We start from the raw sequence: 18,794 nt of genomic DNA on the forward strand, positions 1-18,794 counted from the left end.
GGTGATGGAAAATGTAGTCTGGGCATAGAGGAACATTATTAATGTTTATCAGGTCCATGCCCATGTCTGGGCAATCATCTTCACTACCTTAAAGCCTTAATCAAAGTCAGAAATGGGATGTGTGAAATTCAGGTGGAAGGGTTGATAATGGCTGTCTTTGAGATAGGAATACAGGCTAAACTGATGAGAGAGAATGAAAATTGCTTTCACTCTTTCATGTATTATAAACTGTGGTCTTGTCATCTAATAAAGGAAGCCACATTGCAAACTCTTTTTTTATATTTAGTGCTGTATAGTGAATTTAAAAATAACAAACCTATTACAGAGCATTCATCATTAATTTTACTGAACACTAATAACTGTAAACAAATTATATACTTACCTTTGGCTGAAGATTTGGATGTAATAAAACGTAACCATTAGGATCAATTGCAAAATAATAGCCATTGGGGCACAGCTGAAAAAATAATTTGAAAAGCTTAGATTGACTCTCTGAAATCCACGTTCTTCCTTTAAAAAAAAAAACCCGGTGCCTTTAAAATCTCTTAAATACGTATTTTATAGCATGATGAAGGATATCATGGTATCACTATATTTTATTTGAAGGATACTTTTTAACATTTAGTTCCTTTGTTAAGATTACCATAATTTTAGAGAATTACTGAAGTGATCTGTGTATAAGCTATATTAGTACAAAGTTCTAAAATACAAAAGGTACCAAAAGAATAAAATAAATTGCAACTTACTGTAAAACGTGGTGTCAGCCTTTTAATGTCCTCCAGAGACACATCTACTCCCATCACACCAAGAATCAGCTGGTTCTAAAATGAGATGACAAACTGTTATGTTATTTTATACCAAAAATCACATATTTCTATGTAAGTATTATACACTTCCATCCTTTTACTTTGACAATGGTTGTATTACATTGAGTTTAGATATATATATATGGGATGAGGCATTTGGAGTATCCACTTATAAGGATTCTCTGCTTTGGCTGTTTTCCCACAGTTTTATCATCTTACACAAAACCTTGATGATTGAGGCTAAAATATAAAAGAACCATAAAATTTTTTATTTGACTTTTCCCATGTCCCTTTACTCTTAAAATTTGTTTTAATATTGTAAAACCGGGACTACAATTGTGTGTTTGTGCATGTGTGTGTTATGTGCCTAGGTATGCGAGTGGAGACTGACTTTGTGATGTATTACGATTAAGAAACCACAAAAATATCCAGCTTAAAGATATGGGGCGATATAGAATGATAATACATTGAAATTTTGCTGCTGATAGTTAGTTCCTGTATATGTGTAACTATCCTGAAAAGTATGCAGTCTTACTGTTAATAGCAGAACTCTAAAAAAAATGTTCCTGGCTGCCTGTGATAACTCCTTTTAAATACACAACAACAGGCATTATAGTTGTAGTCGCAAGTCAAGGAGGAGATGTGGAAAATTGCTATCATAATTTTTTATGGGATCTAAAGATGGTAATGGTGTTAAAATTTGGAATCAGGAATTATTGTTTTAAGCCTAATTTTATTATTTATAAAACAATGAATTGAAATGTGTTTATTTAGAAAATTATAAAATCCAGTCAATAATTATTATAAAAACACATTAAACCTTGTGTAGGTGCAAAAAGAACAAGAAAGCTATGCCTACAACTATTCTCTTTGCCCGTGAACTGATTCTAGGCTGAGTAAAAACCCCAAATCAGTGTAACCCTTTAGACAGTCCCCAGTGAGATAACTCACGCAATCTGTAAACACATGTGAGAAGGTGGTAGAGAATTGCTCCTTTATGAGTTAACGTTATTTAGAACACAGGTATTTAACAACAGTAGTGGGTCTCCAAAGAGGAATACTAATGTTTTCTATGGCCCCATTATTAAAACAAGGAGTTCAACTGAGATGTATAATAACTGAATAAATAATACTTCAGTGCAAAAGACTTCATTATACCATAAACTAGAAAAAAAAATCCTCTCAAATAAGAAATGTCAACCAAATTACTCAATGAAGATTTACTATTCAAAAAAAAAACCTTAATTTCTCCTGAATTTTTTCTGAATCAAGCTAAGAAATAGGAATGCAGCCTGTTCAAATCAAGATAAGAAATGACATTTCAAAAGAACAGGATACATATTTTAAGTAGATGGTATTCTATTGCATTAATAATCAAGCAATAGAAACAATCAAGCAATAGAAATCAAGCATTTTCATTATTTTTTACTGAATCTTTAAAAGTATTAAAACATAAAGAGAACTATCCATTTAAATCAGTTCTAGAGCTTTTATGACAATTTAAAACCTATTGTTTGAATGGGAGTTGAATCAGGAAAGATTCAACAAATACATCTATGCAGACCTGACACATCACCACTATGGTTTAGTTCTTTGGGTTTTTCTTTCTGAACTCTGTGGATATCTGAGACTTATTTTGAAAATGTACACACAGTATTATTGTCCACTTATCATACAATTATTCCCAGAGTCTGGACTTGTGTTCTCATCAAGTTGTAGTTAAATACAGCAAAGTTAAAGCTTGGCTTTTAGGGCAACAGAGAGCGTGACCGGCACTTCATTTTTCCAGGTGGTTATCACATAGGCAGCTGTTGCCTGTTACTTCTGACCTTACAAGACAATTATATTGTATGTATTCCCTTATAGAAATATCTTATCCACATTGAGCTTCAACGTCACAGTTTATCATTTATTATTATTAATTTTATCAATTAACTTTTAACCTTTATATTTCCCTTATTTTCATCTTGGCCAGTTATGTTGAAGACCGGAAGAGTTCCAGTAATGACAAGACCCAGTTCCTAAAATAAATGCAGAGAGAAAAGGCAAAATAAAGTTACAATTTAAACTTTACCATGCCGCATTAGGCTTTGATTTTTGGACACTGCATCTTATAGCTACTCTATAAAGAGCCACAAAAAAATCTAGTAACTAATTTAGGATATCTGTTAAAGCTTAAAAAAAAAAAAAATTTTTTTTTTTTTTTTAATTAAAGCTTATTTCCAAAAAAAAAAAAAAAAAATCAATCAAAATGCCTTGGAAAGAAAATGTATTGGGTAGTTATTGATGCATATTATATCTAAAGTAGCTAAAATAATACTCTAAGAGAGCATTGCAAATAAACACACACACACGGTCAACAGTTTCTAAACATTTCCATAATCCTTTTTTTTTTAATCACATCTAGTTCACCTAATATCAGTGGCTTCCATAAACAGAGTAATACTAAAATATTGTTTTAAATATGTATTCACCGTCTCTTGTAACTTTATTCTTAATTTTTTCAGGCCCTGTGCCAATGCTTTCATGCTAAATAACCTATGTGCAGCAGAAGAGCATTAAAAATAGAAGAAACATGTTATTGACACTGCATTTCTGTGATATCTTATGTAAATATCATGCTCTTTAAAAGAAGCAACATTGCTTCTAAATTCAGTCCAGTTGCCATTCAGTCAGTTCTGACTCATGGCAACCACGTGTGTCAGAGTAGATTTGTGCTCCACAGAATTTTCAATAGCTGATTTTTCTGAAATAGGTCACCAGGCCTTTCTTCCAGGGTACTTGTGGGTGAACTCATACAACCAGCCTTTCACAGTAAGCACCAGAGCACTTAACCATTTGAACCACCAATAAAATGTCTTAAATAGGCTATGATTTTGAACCATACATTTGGGAAGCCAAAAACAATGGAAACTGAATTAGAAAAGGCAATTATAGAGAGGCTTTCAGAAAAACAAAAGAAATCAAATTGTTTGTGACAAATAAAAATTTAGAAAACAACTACATTTAGTTGGGTGGATGATAGTATATACCTTGGCTCTCTATTTAGTCCTAAGCTAGAACATTCTACAGTGAAATCATTCTTGATTATTTATAGAATTAATATTTACAATGAAAACATTCCACTTATAATAAAGTCAGAATCCTGAATAATTCATGAAACAGATCCACAAGATAATTCAGTGAAGATATCTTTTGGTGAACATTCTATTTTAGTTATAGTTTATATGCACAATTAAAAAAGCACTATCATTGTAAAATATAAGGTATATATGGACAAAATTTTCTCTTTGCATCACCTTTGCATGGTACAGAATACCATGATTTGCTTCTAAAAATAACATGTACCCAAAATGAGATACTACAGTACTAACATATTAGACTTAAGACATTCATTAATGATCTCATTGATGCCCAATTTCCAATTTCTCCCTCATTTTTAAAGAAACAATACATGTGCACTCCGTTCCTAGGTAGTGCACAAGTCATTAGAGAACAGAAAGAAATAAAACAAAATTTCTGCCCTCCTGGGATTTATTTGATTTTTATATTCTAGAGCCCAGTTTTTTAAATAAAGATCCTTGCTTTATCCCTCAAATAAAGTGAAAACTGAGCCTAGTTGTCTGAGCCCTCCACAATACTGTCCCCTATTGTTTGTGTCCTTGCCTCCCAGTATCTCCAGAAACGACTTAGTATCCTTTCTTCAACAGGCCCAGCGCTTCCTTACTTTTACACTGTATCCCTGTGTAGGCCATTTCACTTCTCACCAGGAGCTGTAAAAACTTTACCTTGACTCACAGGTTCAGCTAAAATGTTGCCGTCTTTTTAACCACACCTCATTCCCCCAATACATGGCTTCTTTCTTTTGCATTTCTACAGCTCTTTGCATTGATCCTCATTATTACATTTTGTCTCGGGTTATTTTTTGTTTTTTCCTTGTTAATGTAACTATCGATTTGACTAACAAGCATTTTGAATCTTCTATGTAAATTATTAAAATTTATTAAACAAATGACTAAAATGTGTAATAGTAACATATCATTCCCAAGTCAGAAAAAAAAATGCTTTATGTGTCCATTGAATAGTCAGTTCTTGAGTCCCATTTTTTCTTTTTTCAAATTGGTTTCAGCTTGTAGAACAGCACGTTTAGAACCACAGTTTCCTCCCCGTGTCATTTGTGCTATCAGTAAGCACTTTACCAGCACTGCAGACATGCTGGCTAATGAACTTCTGGTCATAGGAAATACAACAGGACATAATAACTGACTTCTCCATGTCATACACTGTTCTGTGATGGATTTGAAAAAATTGAAACACTGACCATAGCTTTAGATGACCATGCGACCTTAAGTAAATATGTGATGTCAAGAAGGAACACTGGACAGTAATTTTAGCTCAGGCTTGAGGTAAGCAAGCTTCACTTTATCTTTCTTAGCATGCAAAGCTGCTGTTAATAGTTTCTATTTTTCTTCTGACTTCCTTTATTTGTTTATTTTACAAGAGTCCAATGATAAGTAATTCTAAATGGATTGCATTTTGCCCTTTGGGTTCATCATTGCAGTTAGAAAAGTAATATCAGCATATAATTGAACTCCAAGTAGGAAAAAGGGTTATTGAATCAGCATTTACTTTTCATGGCTTATTTTTTTATTTTCTCTAATATATTATATTAGTAAAATCATTAATAAAGTCCTGTCATTAAGTTAAGCATATAAATAAATCTGAAGTATGATAATTCTATTTATAAACATTCATATTATGAAGGTAAAAGTATTAAAACAAAGTTTCTCAGCCTTGGCTCTCTTGACATTTGTGTGCGTCTTGTGCTTTATATGATGTTTTACTGTGTAAGTCTCACTGGTTGTAAGTAGAATACTCTCCCAATCATGACAATCAAAAACATCTCCAGGCGTTGTCAAATGTAACCTGAGGACAAAATCATCCCCTCCTCCTCCCCGCCCTTTGAGAGTCGCTGTTTTGCATATGATGAAATACTTGCACTAAAATGGCAATTGTAAAAAGGACAAATTAATATGCTTTTGTTATTTCGTGACAGTTTTGATTGCCTCAATGGCATATTTCCATGAATGTGTCTGAGTCTGAATCTCAAGTAATCAAGTAGATTACATACAAAGAAACAACTAGGTTTATGATGATTTGGGGGAAGGGTAAAATTTTGCAGGTACTTCTAAGATTTAGTGGGTTTGGTTACATTTGTTGAAGCCATAAACCTTTCTGTTAGCTAAAGTGCACTTCAAAAATACTTTCTTCTGAATTCTTATTGAGCATCTTTAGTAATAGCTTCTAATTTGTCCAGGTGATTTTCAGCATTATGTATTTGCTGCATTAAAAACCAAAAAAAAATTAGAAATTCAAAAAATTACTAAAATGCCCATCAGTTCAAGATTCTAGTTCGAAAAGTCTAGGTTTAAATTGTACATTCTCAGTGGATCCACCTGAAAATAACATTTTATGCTTGTGGTTCCCTCCTCCATACAAGTTAGATTTTTTATGTAAATTATCTGAATTCTGATAGAGAAGGCGTTGATAAAAGAAATTTTAGGAAAATTTAAATATAGTTGGTTAAACAGCCCAACATCTTACCAATGCATCCAGATACACGTTTGTCCACTGGACTTGCTTAGCTTTGTCTCCTGCTAAAACCATTGGTCTTCCCAGAACATCCAAATATTCCTATAGAGAAAAAAAATACTAAGTGGTTGAATACTAGGAATATTGTGTTTAAAAAAAAAATCTCCACAGAGGAACAAAATCTAGAGTTAAAAATGAATGTGGAATCAAAATTATTAAGAGTATCTCATCATTTAATTCTAACTTTGCACACTCTATAAATGGAATGTCTACATACTTTGAATCAACAGTATTTAACTTATCTTATTATGCAACGAATCTACTCCTGTTTTTTCTAGTAACAATCAGTACATTCTCTTTCTGAGGTACAGCCAATGATAAGTAAAATATGTTCCCTGTGAATTGTTTTATGTTAATCTAAACTATTTGAGGCTTTCTGATTTACTGGTGGAATTGCACAAATTTGAAATAATAAAGCAGCCACATGCTTGTTTTCACATCACAGACTGTTGGCTGAAATTCAAACTATACTTAAACATATCAAAAACTAAATGAAGCACTGTGCCAAATCTTGACACCAGGCTCAAATGCAGCTGCTGTTCCATTGCAACATTTAGTGTATTTGCTATTCATTTCCACAAATGCAATGCTATTTATATTAAATTTTGACTTAGTCTGTTTTGTTGATTATCAGTTATGTTTTAAAATCAGCAATGGTTTTAAACAGTAATTTATGAATATTTAAAATTAATTACTTAACAAGCATGTTTTCAAACAAATGGTTGTAGAAAACACATCTCCTAGTTGTAGCTTTATTTTTATCAAGTAAGTGGATTTACAGGGGTTATTTTAGGATATACCTAAGTGCTGGCTGGGATCCTACATAATTATTGTTTCTTTGTCTATATTGTTCCCACAACTTGAAGAAACTCACTTAAACGATCTGCACTAGAACCAAGTTCAAATTACACGAGATGAGATTGTTAGTAAAATTCATTGTTTGTTTTCTGTGGTGTGTTTGTCATCCAAGAATAACCATATGCTTATTTTTTTTGTTTACCTGAGTTTTGGATTTTTGAAAACACTTGGAATGTCAATGAAATAACAACCAATACATTATTATGATGGTCAAGTATTTTAACAAAAATGTAGTATTACAGACCTTTCTTCATTCTCACCTATTGTCTACATATTATGCATATTTTAACATTTAATACAGGAAACTATCACCTATTCTTGGAAAATAATCTAAAGAAATTTTAAATATCTATACCTGAGTATTGATTCTTATAGCTCCAATGGAAGGGATTTCATAATAATAACCTGAAATATACATAAATTTTTTTATTACATTAATTATTATAGCAGGCCACAAAATTATTTTACGTCTTTGTAGGAGAAAAGAGCATTTTAATTTCTGAGACAAACATTAAATTATCAAAACTATTAGTAAAACTAGAAAATGTTTAATTAGTGTATATTCACAATGCAAGGTTTTCTGAGAATTGTGCTATATATCTTAGAGTAGTATAAAATAAATGTAATTTTGCAAAGCAGCAGGGAACCTGCAGTCATTAAAGATACATTTATCATTGGAGAAATTAATAAACATGTATAGTTGATAGGTATCTGATGATTATTATTTATGTAAAAATATTTGCCTAGATATAATCCTCAGAGTAAATTCAGGTTGATTTTGTTGCAATGCAATCACATTTTATTTTTCAAATAACATCTTTTATTCTGAGTACAAGGGAAATATGGGCTTACTGAACAAAATCTGAATTATTTCAGAATGTGTGAGAATTAAAAAAAAAAAGAGCCACTCAGAGAAAAATGTACATGTCACACTCTCTTACATCTTAATTTTACAAAATGCACACATTTCTCATTCCTAATTTTTATGTAAGATTATATTTGATATTATAAGTATCATTAAGTGTAACTAAGTATTTCCATTTAAAATATGCAATAGTATGATCAAACATCTGAGTTTTTTGTATACCATTAATGTCAAAGTTTGTTGTATGCATGTGCTTCCTCTATATAAAACATTCAGAATTGTATTCTTGCCTCAATTCCTATAAAACTTAGCAATAAATTTAAATTATTTTGAATTATAATACATAGACCTAACTACAGCTATCACAATATTTTTTCTTCTAATAAGATCTGGCCAAGAAAACAGACCCGTTACCTTTATTTTCACAAGCCATCCACTGAATAGGTCCTCTGTCATAATTATGTTGACCGACTGAAAATGTGAATACGCGTACCTGGGTGAAGTGAACAATACGTATGTGTTAGCCTGAAAAAAATTTCATTGAATGGCAAAGTACAATAGCTAACATTTTAAAAGCATGTTTTTCAGTTTGATTAATATGCTAAGAAAAATTGAGTCTAGCAAAAAAAAATTGGAAAGCTCCAAACAGAAATCTCTTGGCCAATTCTAAACACAGGAGGCCTCCAGTTGCAAAATTAGCACTTGGGTGCCTTATGCCATATCCCAATCCTTAAGCAGAATTATGACGATGGTTTCATTAGTAGCAATCGAGATCTTTCATTTCTAATTGAACCTCACCTCGCTGAATCAAAACATTACTGTTTTTAATATGTTATCAAGTATGCAAATAGTAATTTACTTTAAACAGTAAACAATATGACCCATTAAAAACCCAATGCCGTCAAGTCTATTCCGATTCATAGCAACACTAAAGGACAGAGCAGAACTGTCACATACGGTTTCCAAAGACCACCTGGTGGATTCGAACTGCTGACCTTTTGGTTAGCAGCCGTAGCTCTCAACCACTACACCAGCAGGGTTCCCAAACAATATGACAGAATCTTTTATTTCAAATGAGATGTTTTTAAAATTGTAGTAATTTAAGTATTTACTGGTAGCCATTACATTTAAATAATAGTGTAAAAGTATGTAAGATAAATTCAATTGAAAGAAAAATAATTAAAATAGGCATTTAACATATTGATTTTTGAATAACCTAAGTAAACCAATAAACCAAGGTTCAAAGTTTATAATTCAAGCTTTTTCCACAGATAAACATGCAGAATATCACTTTTCCATGATTGCAAATTCTGGCTTATGACATTATTGAAATATGAACTCTGTTAAGAGCTTTTCCATAATTCATGTTGATTGACTATTTAAATTGATGTTTTCTAATTGCTTCGTCTGTTTTATCTTTTGCGTATGATTCCAGAGCAGAACTCTCAAAAGAGATTTCACATCTGTTCTCTGTTCTTTCACTAGTCTTGGCCACACAGATCACGTCATAACAATCTCTGCCCCCAAAATGTACATCGGGAATGCTGCTGTCTCATGGTAAGGAGGTTATGTGTAAGTCACCCGTAAGTTGTCCAGGGCTGCCTTAACCTGTATATAAAAAGCCATTTGGTGGATACATTTTAGTTTTAATCAGCGCAAACTGTAATGATATGTGATTATACTAGGTTAATAGAAGTTGGTGACTCTTCTCTATCTGTTCAATATTTCTTTCTCCTTCTTCTTCTCTCTCTCTCCAGAAATTCCCCTCAGAATTGCAATGGTTTCATTCTCTTTCATTTGTCAGTTGGGTTATCTTGGGGGCTGGCTGTATATTTCAATATAATGTTACAGCTTACACAGTTGAGCTTACTACTAAATGGAAAATTTTTTATAAGCAAATTGGCCACCCTGACTGATAATTCAATTTACATGCAATACCTTAAACAATTGTCATGTGAATTTAGGGCAGAGAAGAAAATCCAGATGCTCCAGAAAGCACTTGGGGGATCTCCTCCATAATGAAAATTTGAAAACACTTCTAAAATTTTCAAGCACTGTCTAGTTGTTCCTGTTACTACTACATTTTTCTAACAAAATACTTTCCTGTATAACAATTTTCAATAAAAAGAAATAAATGAAAAAAACTAAATGAATTATTATATCTCTGTTTCCGGAAGGCAAGCATTTCTAATAACATACAGGCTACACTTAGAGACACGCCGTGTGATTATTTTGACTGATGTTATTCATCAAATAGTCCAACTTAACTCAGCTAAAAACATACCAGTCAAAACAGCTTGTTGCTTTATTTGTTTTTATTACAAAAGTTTTGCCTAACTCCCGTGTATTTGCCAGCCTGGAGCCCTTAAAAAAAAAAAATATTAGAGGATGTAAAATTAAGGTTTAGTGTGGAAGTGCACATTCTGACACTTTTAATTATAATTGTATAAAATTTTTAAGCACTCTAAATGGATTCTTTTTTTTTGCCCCTCTCTGTTCATTTTTGTACACAGGTCTTCGGCTATTTGAACATAAGCTGTATTTACTGACTGAATTATTGACACATTACAAACGTATAATTTACTCCCCTTTCTTCAGTTTTCATTTGTATTAATGTAGAAATGTTCAAAGATATTATTTTCTGCACTTTTCTTCCCAACAGTTACTAAAATCTTAGGAATTACAAATACAGCCTTTTTTAAAAAAATAACACTGACACTGCCTTACCTTTACAATATTTACAAAATCTTTCTATTTCTAGGATGTTTATTTTTTGCTTAGAAATATTTAATGCTAATTTAATGAAAAATTATCTCAGCGTTTTCCAAAATGATTGTATACAAATAAATAGAGAAAAAGTTCAACGTAACCCCATGCATTTTTCTAATTCTTTCTATGACAATGAAAAATGAACACAAAAAAATTTAAATCCTGGATGCCATATAAAAAAAAAAAAATTATTTGACTTGACTTTAAATTTTTTAGCTATTTATGTAATCATAATTTTAACTTTATCAATTTCATAAAGAGTTTGCATCACGTATCTTATAGAGCATGTAAATAATGAATTGGTGGAACTGAAGATTTTTGGACACACTTTCCAGTTGCCCTTGTAGATGGTTCCATCCCTCCTAAAAAAAAAAAAAAAAAAATTTTTTTTTCTTTATTTTATACTATATTACTGCCACCCTGTGGAACAGTGAATGAACTAACTCTAAAATTTCAGATGCCAGAATCCAGAGAAATGATGAATACCTAGGTGATTTCTGCCTACCACCACCTCCTGATATTTCTCCCTGCTCTAGATTTAGTCTCGTTAAACTATTAAGAAAATGAAAAATACAATGATTCCTTGAAATATGCACAATTTTACATTTAAGGTAAACTACATGCTCAAATATGACATATTTTAAGAGTTGTTCTATTCTTATGAGTATATTTGCAAGGTCCTACATAAAAACAAATAACACACAGAATAACTCTAAAAACTCAATGCATGGTTAACAAGTTAAACATTTAATTTAAAGTCTCAAGCAAATCACTTAGTTAAACCATGTCTACGAATCAAGGCAAAGTCAATTTTTATAGAGGAAAATTTACCTCATCCATGGTAAATTGTACTTTTATAATTGCAACCCTAGAATCATGTAACAAATGCACACTGAAAACTTTCTGTTCTGGGTGAAGTGTTCTAGAACATTTGCTACATGGTCTCCAACTAATCTGCATAATTTTAGATAAGCTCATGTTTCAAAATGTTTGCTTTCATAAAATTTTCATTGTAGGGTCATACAGGAGATATATACCACCATAAATGGTGTTGACAAAAAAAATTTTCATAATGTGGGAACCCAGGCCTTAACACAAGAATAATGTGGGAAGCTGGTATTGAATACAAAGTTGCCAAAAACAGTTCCAATAATGCACACTACCTAGCATTTAGCATTGTACTCAGTGCCTGGCATGTAAATGAAAATATTTATTAAATTAAAAAAAAGTGTGTAGCCAAATGAATGCTCTGTTCTTCACACGAGAGGGATCTAAGCCAAGTTTTTGGAGTCATCTGACATACAAATCAGTCAATTATAATATGTGGGAAGTTTCATTATACTTATAGCAGAGTAAATTCTTAATCTTTTTATATTAACAGGCTTTCCCAATAGAGTTGAACAAACTATTGCTGGCAAAGAATAGTTAATATATTCATACCATTTGGGTACTGCTTTAGAGAACGAAAAAAAATTCTCAACTCTTCTTGACTCAAGCTGTTATATAAGCATTTTCATAGACGCACTGATAATTTGGGAACAGATCTAACAAAATTAAACTTAAATAAAAACTGGGCTTTACTGTCAGTTGTGAATGTACATAATTTTGCCTTTAGTTGTTTCAAAAAATTATTTTCCTTAATTTTTAAATGACATCTCTAAACAGAATACTATAATTTCAATAATTCCAAGTCTATATTTCAAGCCTGGCCTACTTGATCAGAGAGAAACTTAACAGTAAATTCGGTTACTTAAAATCTACTACTGATTTGTGGTTTACAATACACCACTGATTTATGAATATACCCTATAGTTCTTGACTTCTGCTAATCTGTTTTTTGTTTTGTTTTGTTTTTTGAAGCCTAAAATGCTTGTTTTCAGTTAAGAGTTTTCCAAAGCCACAAGGTCAGCCTATTTTAAAAAACCATAGGAATTTCTTGTTTACCAGCAAAACCCAGTTACTGGAAACTATCACTTCAACAATTATCAGTTACCCAGAGTTCAAGTTTAATTTACAATAGGCAAATCTCCAAAGAATAATGGAAATGGGCTATGAAGAAAGGAAGCCAATAAAACTAAAATAAAAACTTCAGCTATCGAAACATGTTAGAAAAATGATGTCAGAGATGGGTTTTGTTAATTTACTCTGTGCACTAAGATTTTTGGCATTAAGCCTATAAAAATACTGGGTAGGACTGAATATTTTAGGAGAAAATTCTGTTCTGGTTTCCACAATTCACAAATATACCAGAATCCAGAGCATTTGAATAACCCACATCTCTAGTTTTACAGCATTATGAAATAAATAAAAAAGTCCAAACTCACCTTTCACACTTCATTTATTTTACAAAGCTCAACACTATGAAAAGGTACTTGCAATTTGCAAAGTTTTGACAACTTAGTTTAATTCATCTTGACCTGTTCAGGCTCTGAGGCTCATGGCCCTTGGGGGTTAAGGTTTGCCATCTGACCAGGGAGACAGCTTTTAGGTGGGCAAGCGATGGTTGGCCTAGCCACAGGGCTGCCTCATGGTAAGAGAAGCATACAAGCCAAGCATGTTTCAATTTTAGTTGGTGAGGTTATGAAATTTGGACTGTAGATCAGTAAATCCTTGACTCTGCCACTCGCTAGCTGTATGAATTTTTTTTTTTTTTAATTGTGCTTTGGGTGAAAGTTTACAACTTAATTTCTCAGACAAAATTTATACACATATTGTTTTGTGACATTAGCTGCAATCCCCACAATGTGACAGCACACTCCTTCTTTCCACCCCAAGTTTCCTGTGTCCGTTCAACCAGCTCCTGTCCCTTCCTGCCTTCACATTCCACCTCCAGACAGCTGCTCATTTGGTCTTGTGTGCCTAATTGAACCAAGAAGCACACTCCTCATGAGTATTATTTTTTATTTTATACTCCTGTGTAATCTTTTTCTGAAGAGTGGCCTTCAGGAATAGTTTTAGTTTCGGGGATTACTCCAGTCTCTGTCAGGCCATTTAGTCTGGTCTATTTACGTGAATTTGAGTTCTGCACCCCACTTTTCTCCCACTCCTTCCGGGGACTCTCTGATGTGTACCCCATCATTGGTGGTAGCTGGGCACCATCTAGTTCTTCTGGTCTCAGGCTCTTGGGGTCTCTGGTTTATGTGGACCTTTTGTTTCTGGGCTAATATTTTCCTTGTGTTTTTGGTGTTCTTCACTCTCCTTTACTCCAGCTGGGTTGGGACCAATTGATGCATCCTAGATGGTCATCTGTAAGCTTTTAAGGCCCCAGACACCACTCACCAAAGTGGGATGCAGAACATTTCCTTAATAAACTTTGCTATGCCAATTGATCCAGATATTCCCTGAAACCATGGTCCCCAGAGCACATTCCAGTCAATCTGTCCCTCGAAGTGTTTGGGTGTGTTCAGGAAACTTATTAGCTTTTGCTTTGGTCCAGTTGTGCCGACTTTCCCTGTATTGTGTGTTGTCCTTCCCTTCACTGAAGATGATCCTTGTCTACTATCTAGTTAGTGAATTTCCCTGCCTCTCCCTCCCTGCCCTCGTAACCATCAAAGAATGCTTTCTTTTGTGTTTAAACTTATCTTGAGTTCTTATAATAGTGGTCTAATAGAGTATTTGTCCTTTTGCGACTGACTAATTTCACTCAGCATAATGCCCTGCAGATTCATCCATGTTGTGAGATGTTTTGTGGATTCATCATTGTTCTTTATCTTTGCATAGTATTCCATTGTGTGTATGTACCACAATTTATTTATCCATCCGTTGATGGGCACTTATGTTGTTTCCATCTTTTCGCTATTGTGAACAATGCTGCAATGAACATGGGTGTGCATATATCTATTTGTGTAACAGCTCTTATTTCTCTAGGATATATTCCAAGAAGTGAGATTGCTGGATCATGCAGTACTTTTATTTCTAGCTTTTCAAGAAAGCACCAAATCTTTTCCAAAGAGGTTCTGCCATTTTACATTCCCACCAGCAGGGCATAAGTGTTCTAGTCTCTCCACTGCCTCTCCAGCATTTATTATGTTGTGTTTTTTAGGTTAGTTGCCAGCCTTGTTGGGGTGAGATTGTATCTCACTGTAGTTTTGATTTGCCTTTCACTAATGGCTAATGATCATGAGCATTTCCTCATGTATCTGTTAGCTGCCTGAATGTCTTCTTTGGTGAAGTATCTGTTCATATCCTTTGCCCATTTTTTAATTGGGTTATTTGTCTTTTTGTCATTGAGATGTTGCAGTATGTTGTTGATTTTTGAGATGAGACACTTATTGGATATGTCAAAGCCAAAATTTTTTTCCCAGTCTGTAGGTTCTCTTTTTACTCTTTGGGTGAAGTCTTTGGATGAGCATAAGTGTTTGATTTTTAGGAGCTCTCATTTATCTAGTTTCTCTTTTGGTATTTGTGCATTGTTAGATACGGTTTATATGCTATTTATGCCAATGTATTAGGACTCCTAGCATTGTCACTATCTTTTCTTCCACTTTTCGTTTTAGATTTTATATTTAGGTCTTTGATCCATTTTGAATTTGTTTTTGTACATGGTGTGAGGTATGGGTCTTGTTCCATTTTTTTGCAGATGGATACCCAGTTATGCCAGCACCATTTGTTATAGAGGCTGCCTTTTCCCCATTTAACAGACCTTGGGCCTTTGTCAAATATCAGCTTCTCATAGATGGATGAATTTACGTCTGGATTCTCAATTCTGTTCCATTGGTCTATGTATCTGTTGTTGTACCAGTACCAGGCGGTTCTGACTACCTTGGCAGTGTAATAGGTTCTAAAATCAGGTAGAATGAGGCCTCCCACTTTGTTCTTCTTCTTCAGTAAGGCTTTAGTTATGCAGGGTGTCTTCCTTTTCCATATGAAGTTGATGATTTGTTTCTCCATCTCACTAAAAAATGCCATTGGAATTTGGATCAGGATTGCATTTTATCTATAGATTACTTTGGGTAGAGCTAACATTTTCAAAATATTGAGTCTTCCTATTCATAAGCATGGCATATTTTTCCACTTATGTAGGTCTCTTTTGGTTTCTTACGGTAGTGTCTTATAGTTTTCTTTGTATAGGTCTTTTATGTCTCTGGTTAGGTTTATTCCTAAATAATTTATATTCTTGGGGGTAACTGTAAATGGTATTGACGTGGCGATTTCCTTTTCAAATTCCTCTTTGTTAGTGTAGAGGAATCCAATTGATTTTTGTATATTTACCTTGCATCCTGATACTTTGCTGAAATTTTCTATTATTCCAGTGGTTTTCTTGTAGACTGTTTGGGGTTTTTTGTGTATAAGATCATATTATCTGTGGTAGGATTACTTTTACTTCTTCCTTACCAATTTGGATGCCCTTTATTTCTTTTTCTTGCCCTACTGCTCTGACTAGGTCCTACAGCACAATGTTGAATAAGAGTGGTGATAAAGGGCACCCTTGTCTGGTTCCCATTCTCAAGTGGAATGCTTTCAGGCTGCATTTAGAATGATGTTAGCTGTTGGTTCGTAAAATGTATAAATAGAGAATGATGAAGAAAATGTCTGTGGAAGGGGCATAACTTTAAAAAGGATAAGTGGGGAAGGCCCCTATGTGAAGATACACTATAAACAAAGTCCTTAATTTGAGAAGACATCAGCCATAGAGAAATCACAATGGAGAGCCTTTCTGGAATAACGTTTTAACACAAACAATGAACAATCTCAATTCTAGGTGGTACAATTCCACCTAGAGATTATTTCAATTGCATTTTCTGGACTCTAAAGCTCATGTCATGTTATGTAGCTTGTGCTCAGTATATTTAACCTCATTTTTCATTAGATTTGTTTTATATATTCAAGTAAGAACTCTGTAAAATCTATGGAAATAATATTACTCAAACCTGAAGAAAATGTATGTGATAAGATTATCCTTAGTTTTGGGAATTAACCTTCAACACTATTTTTATTCTAAGAGAAAGAAATGTAAATGGATGCTGTTAGAAACAAGGACACACATGTCTTTTAAACAGTATCTTTTTTGACAGGGACAATGTTATATTGTAGCTACCATTTCCAGCTATACAGTATCTCCAGCATAAACAATGTATTTGTTTTTTTATGAACAAATGTATAGCTTCTATTCTAAAAGTGAAAATCTATTTTAACAATTTTTGAAAGTGCCACAATATCTAAAATAAAACTTTCTAGGATCTGTGCATTACTTAAAGTGTTTTGAATATTTTACAAGGCTGAATATGGATAGAGCCCTTCATTATCATATATTTGAAGATTCCTTCCAAAGGCTACATTCTTGCCTGATGGAAAAGTCAGTCATAAAGACAGTAGCAAAGGCAATAAATTATTCCCCCTACCATCTGTTAAAAATTTAATTGACAATTTTCACTCCAGCTATGTAAAACACATATGCATATTCAACAATTTGTGACTTGTTCTAGATTTTTATAGGCTGTAGATTATTTTTCTTTACTTTGGATTTGATAGCAAAACAGGAGAGGCTCTGTCAATCATTTTTAAAAGAATTTAAAAAATACTGCATTTATTGTCGGGTGATTATAGTTTTTGCTATGCAGTCTTTCCTTTGAAAATTAATCCACACCTATTATATGCTTTTTTCCCATTTGTTCTTCTCATTCAATTTACTTGTATTTTGGAATTTTCATTTTATTGATTTTGAATGACTCTTCTTTTAATATTATTACTAATTCTGAGAATTAAGCTAAGAATCAGAGAACTACTTCCTAGCTGGCTAGACAACTTTAAGTGTGTATTGCTAACCAATTCCTTTGCTATTTTACAGAAAATCAAATATCTTTAATTTTGCAGGCCCTGGGAATTATCTTTCAACTCTGTATCTGGTTTTACTTTCCTTTATTCATTTGTTTGGACTCTATCTTAGAGTTCATTTTAGTTTTGGCACCATTTTTAAGGAGGTCTCCTACACATGGATGAACCCTAAGGAGTCGCATTGCTGCAGGTAAGGATTAGAAAGTTAATGTATTTTAATTTGGAACAGCTGTGTGAGATTAACATTGATTCAGTTTTAAAGCTATACCTATCTATAATCAGGTAGATTAATTCCCACGAGTAATACATTTCACAAAAGAACCCAAACATTCTGTTCAAATTCTCAAACCTTTCGGCCTCATTAAATTGGGCTGTATATCTGCAGCCTCATTCATCAGCTCTCCAGATGTACCTCATCGCACCTACCTGGGCTGCTCTGAATGATTTCTGATGTCATTGGGATGAAAAATGAATGGAAATGAAGCATTCAGCAACCACATTAAAGCCAAGCAAGAGGCTTGGGGGAAAAAATGTATTATTCCACAAGTAGTTTCGAGGTTTTTTTTTAAAAAGCCCACCAAACTTTCTTTATAACTTTGTAAATTTTGATATTTGTAGGCTACACTGAGCTTTTTTAAGGAGCATGTCTGTTAATCAGATCGAATGTATGTTGTTGTTGTTGGTAGGTGCTATCAAGTCAGTTCTGCCTCATAGTGATCTTATGTACCACAGAACTAAACACTTCACGGTCCTGCACCATCCTCACAAATCAGATGTATATCTGATTTCAATCAAATTTTTTTTTATAGGACTTTCAACAATACAGAAAGTTCATATTTTACTAAATTTATCAAATTTCATTTTTATACCCTGGCCATTTGAATGATAACGTTTTGTGTGTGTAGTGAAATATGAAATTCTAAGTTGATAAATTTATTATGTGACATATTAATTTTGCAGGTATGGAACTGGTCTGTCATATACATTTTGAATAAATGTTAGGTGACAAAGATAAAAAGATACATGACTACCTTATATATAAGTGCTTTGGGTGGCGAACATTCCAGAGA

General features: G+C 33.1%; 1 protein-coding gene across 3 annotated transcripts in view; it reads right to left on the minus strand.

The window, feature by feature from the left end:
- The window catches only part of CACNA2D1 (calcium voltage-gated channel auxiliary subunit alpha2delta 1), a 542,050-nt gene that overhangs the window by 70,741 nt on the left and 452,515 nt on the right, over positions 1 to 18,794 (minus strand). For all 3 annotated transcript variants that reach the window (XM_049894495.1, XM_049894496.1, XM_049894497.1), the window contains 6 exons: positions 8,596 to 8,674; positions 7,672 to 7,721; positions 6,411 to 6,500; positions 2,750 to 2,827; positions 747 to 821; positions 383 to 457 (listed from right to left, as the gene is read on the minus strand). In XM_049894495.1, the coding sequence (XP_049750452.1) occupies positions 383 to 457; positions 747 to 821; positions 2,750 to 2,827; positions 6,411 to 6,500; positions 7,672 to 7,721; positions 8,596 to 8,674 (447 nt within the window). The remainder of the gene's footprint in view (positions 1 to 382; positions 458 to 746; positions 822 to 2,749; positions 2,828 to 6,410; positions 6,501 to 7,671; positions 7,722 to 8,595; positions 8,675 to 18,794) is intronic.

The sequence above is a fragment of the Elephas maximus genome, chromosome 8 (genome assembly GCF_024166365.1).
Source record: "Elephas maximus indicus isolate mEleMax1 chromosome 8, mEleMax1 primary haplotype, whole genome shotgun sequence".
Lineage (NCBI taxonomy): Eukaryota > Metazoa > Chordata > Mammalia > Proboscidea > Elephantidae > Elephas > Elephas maximus.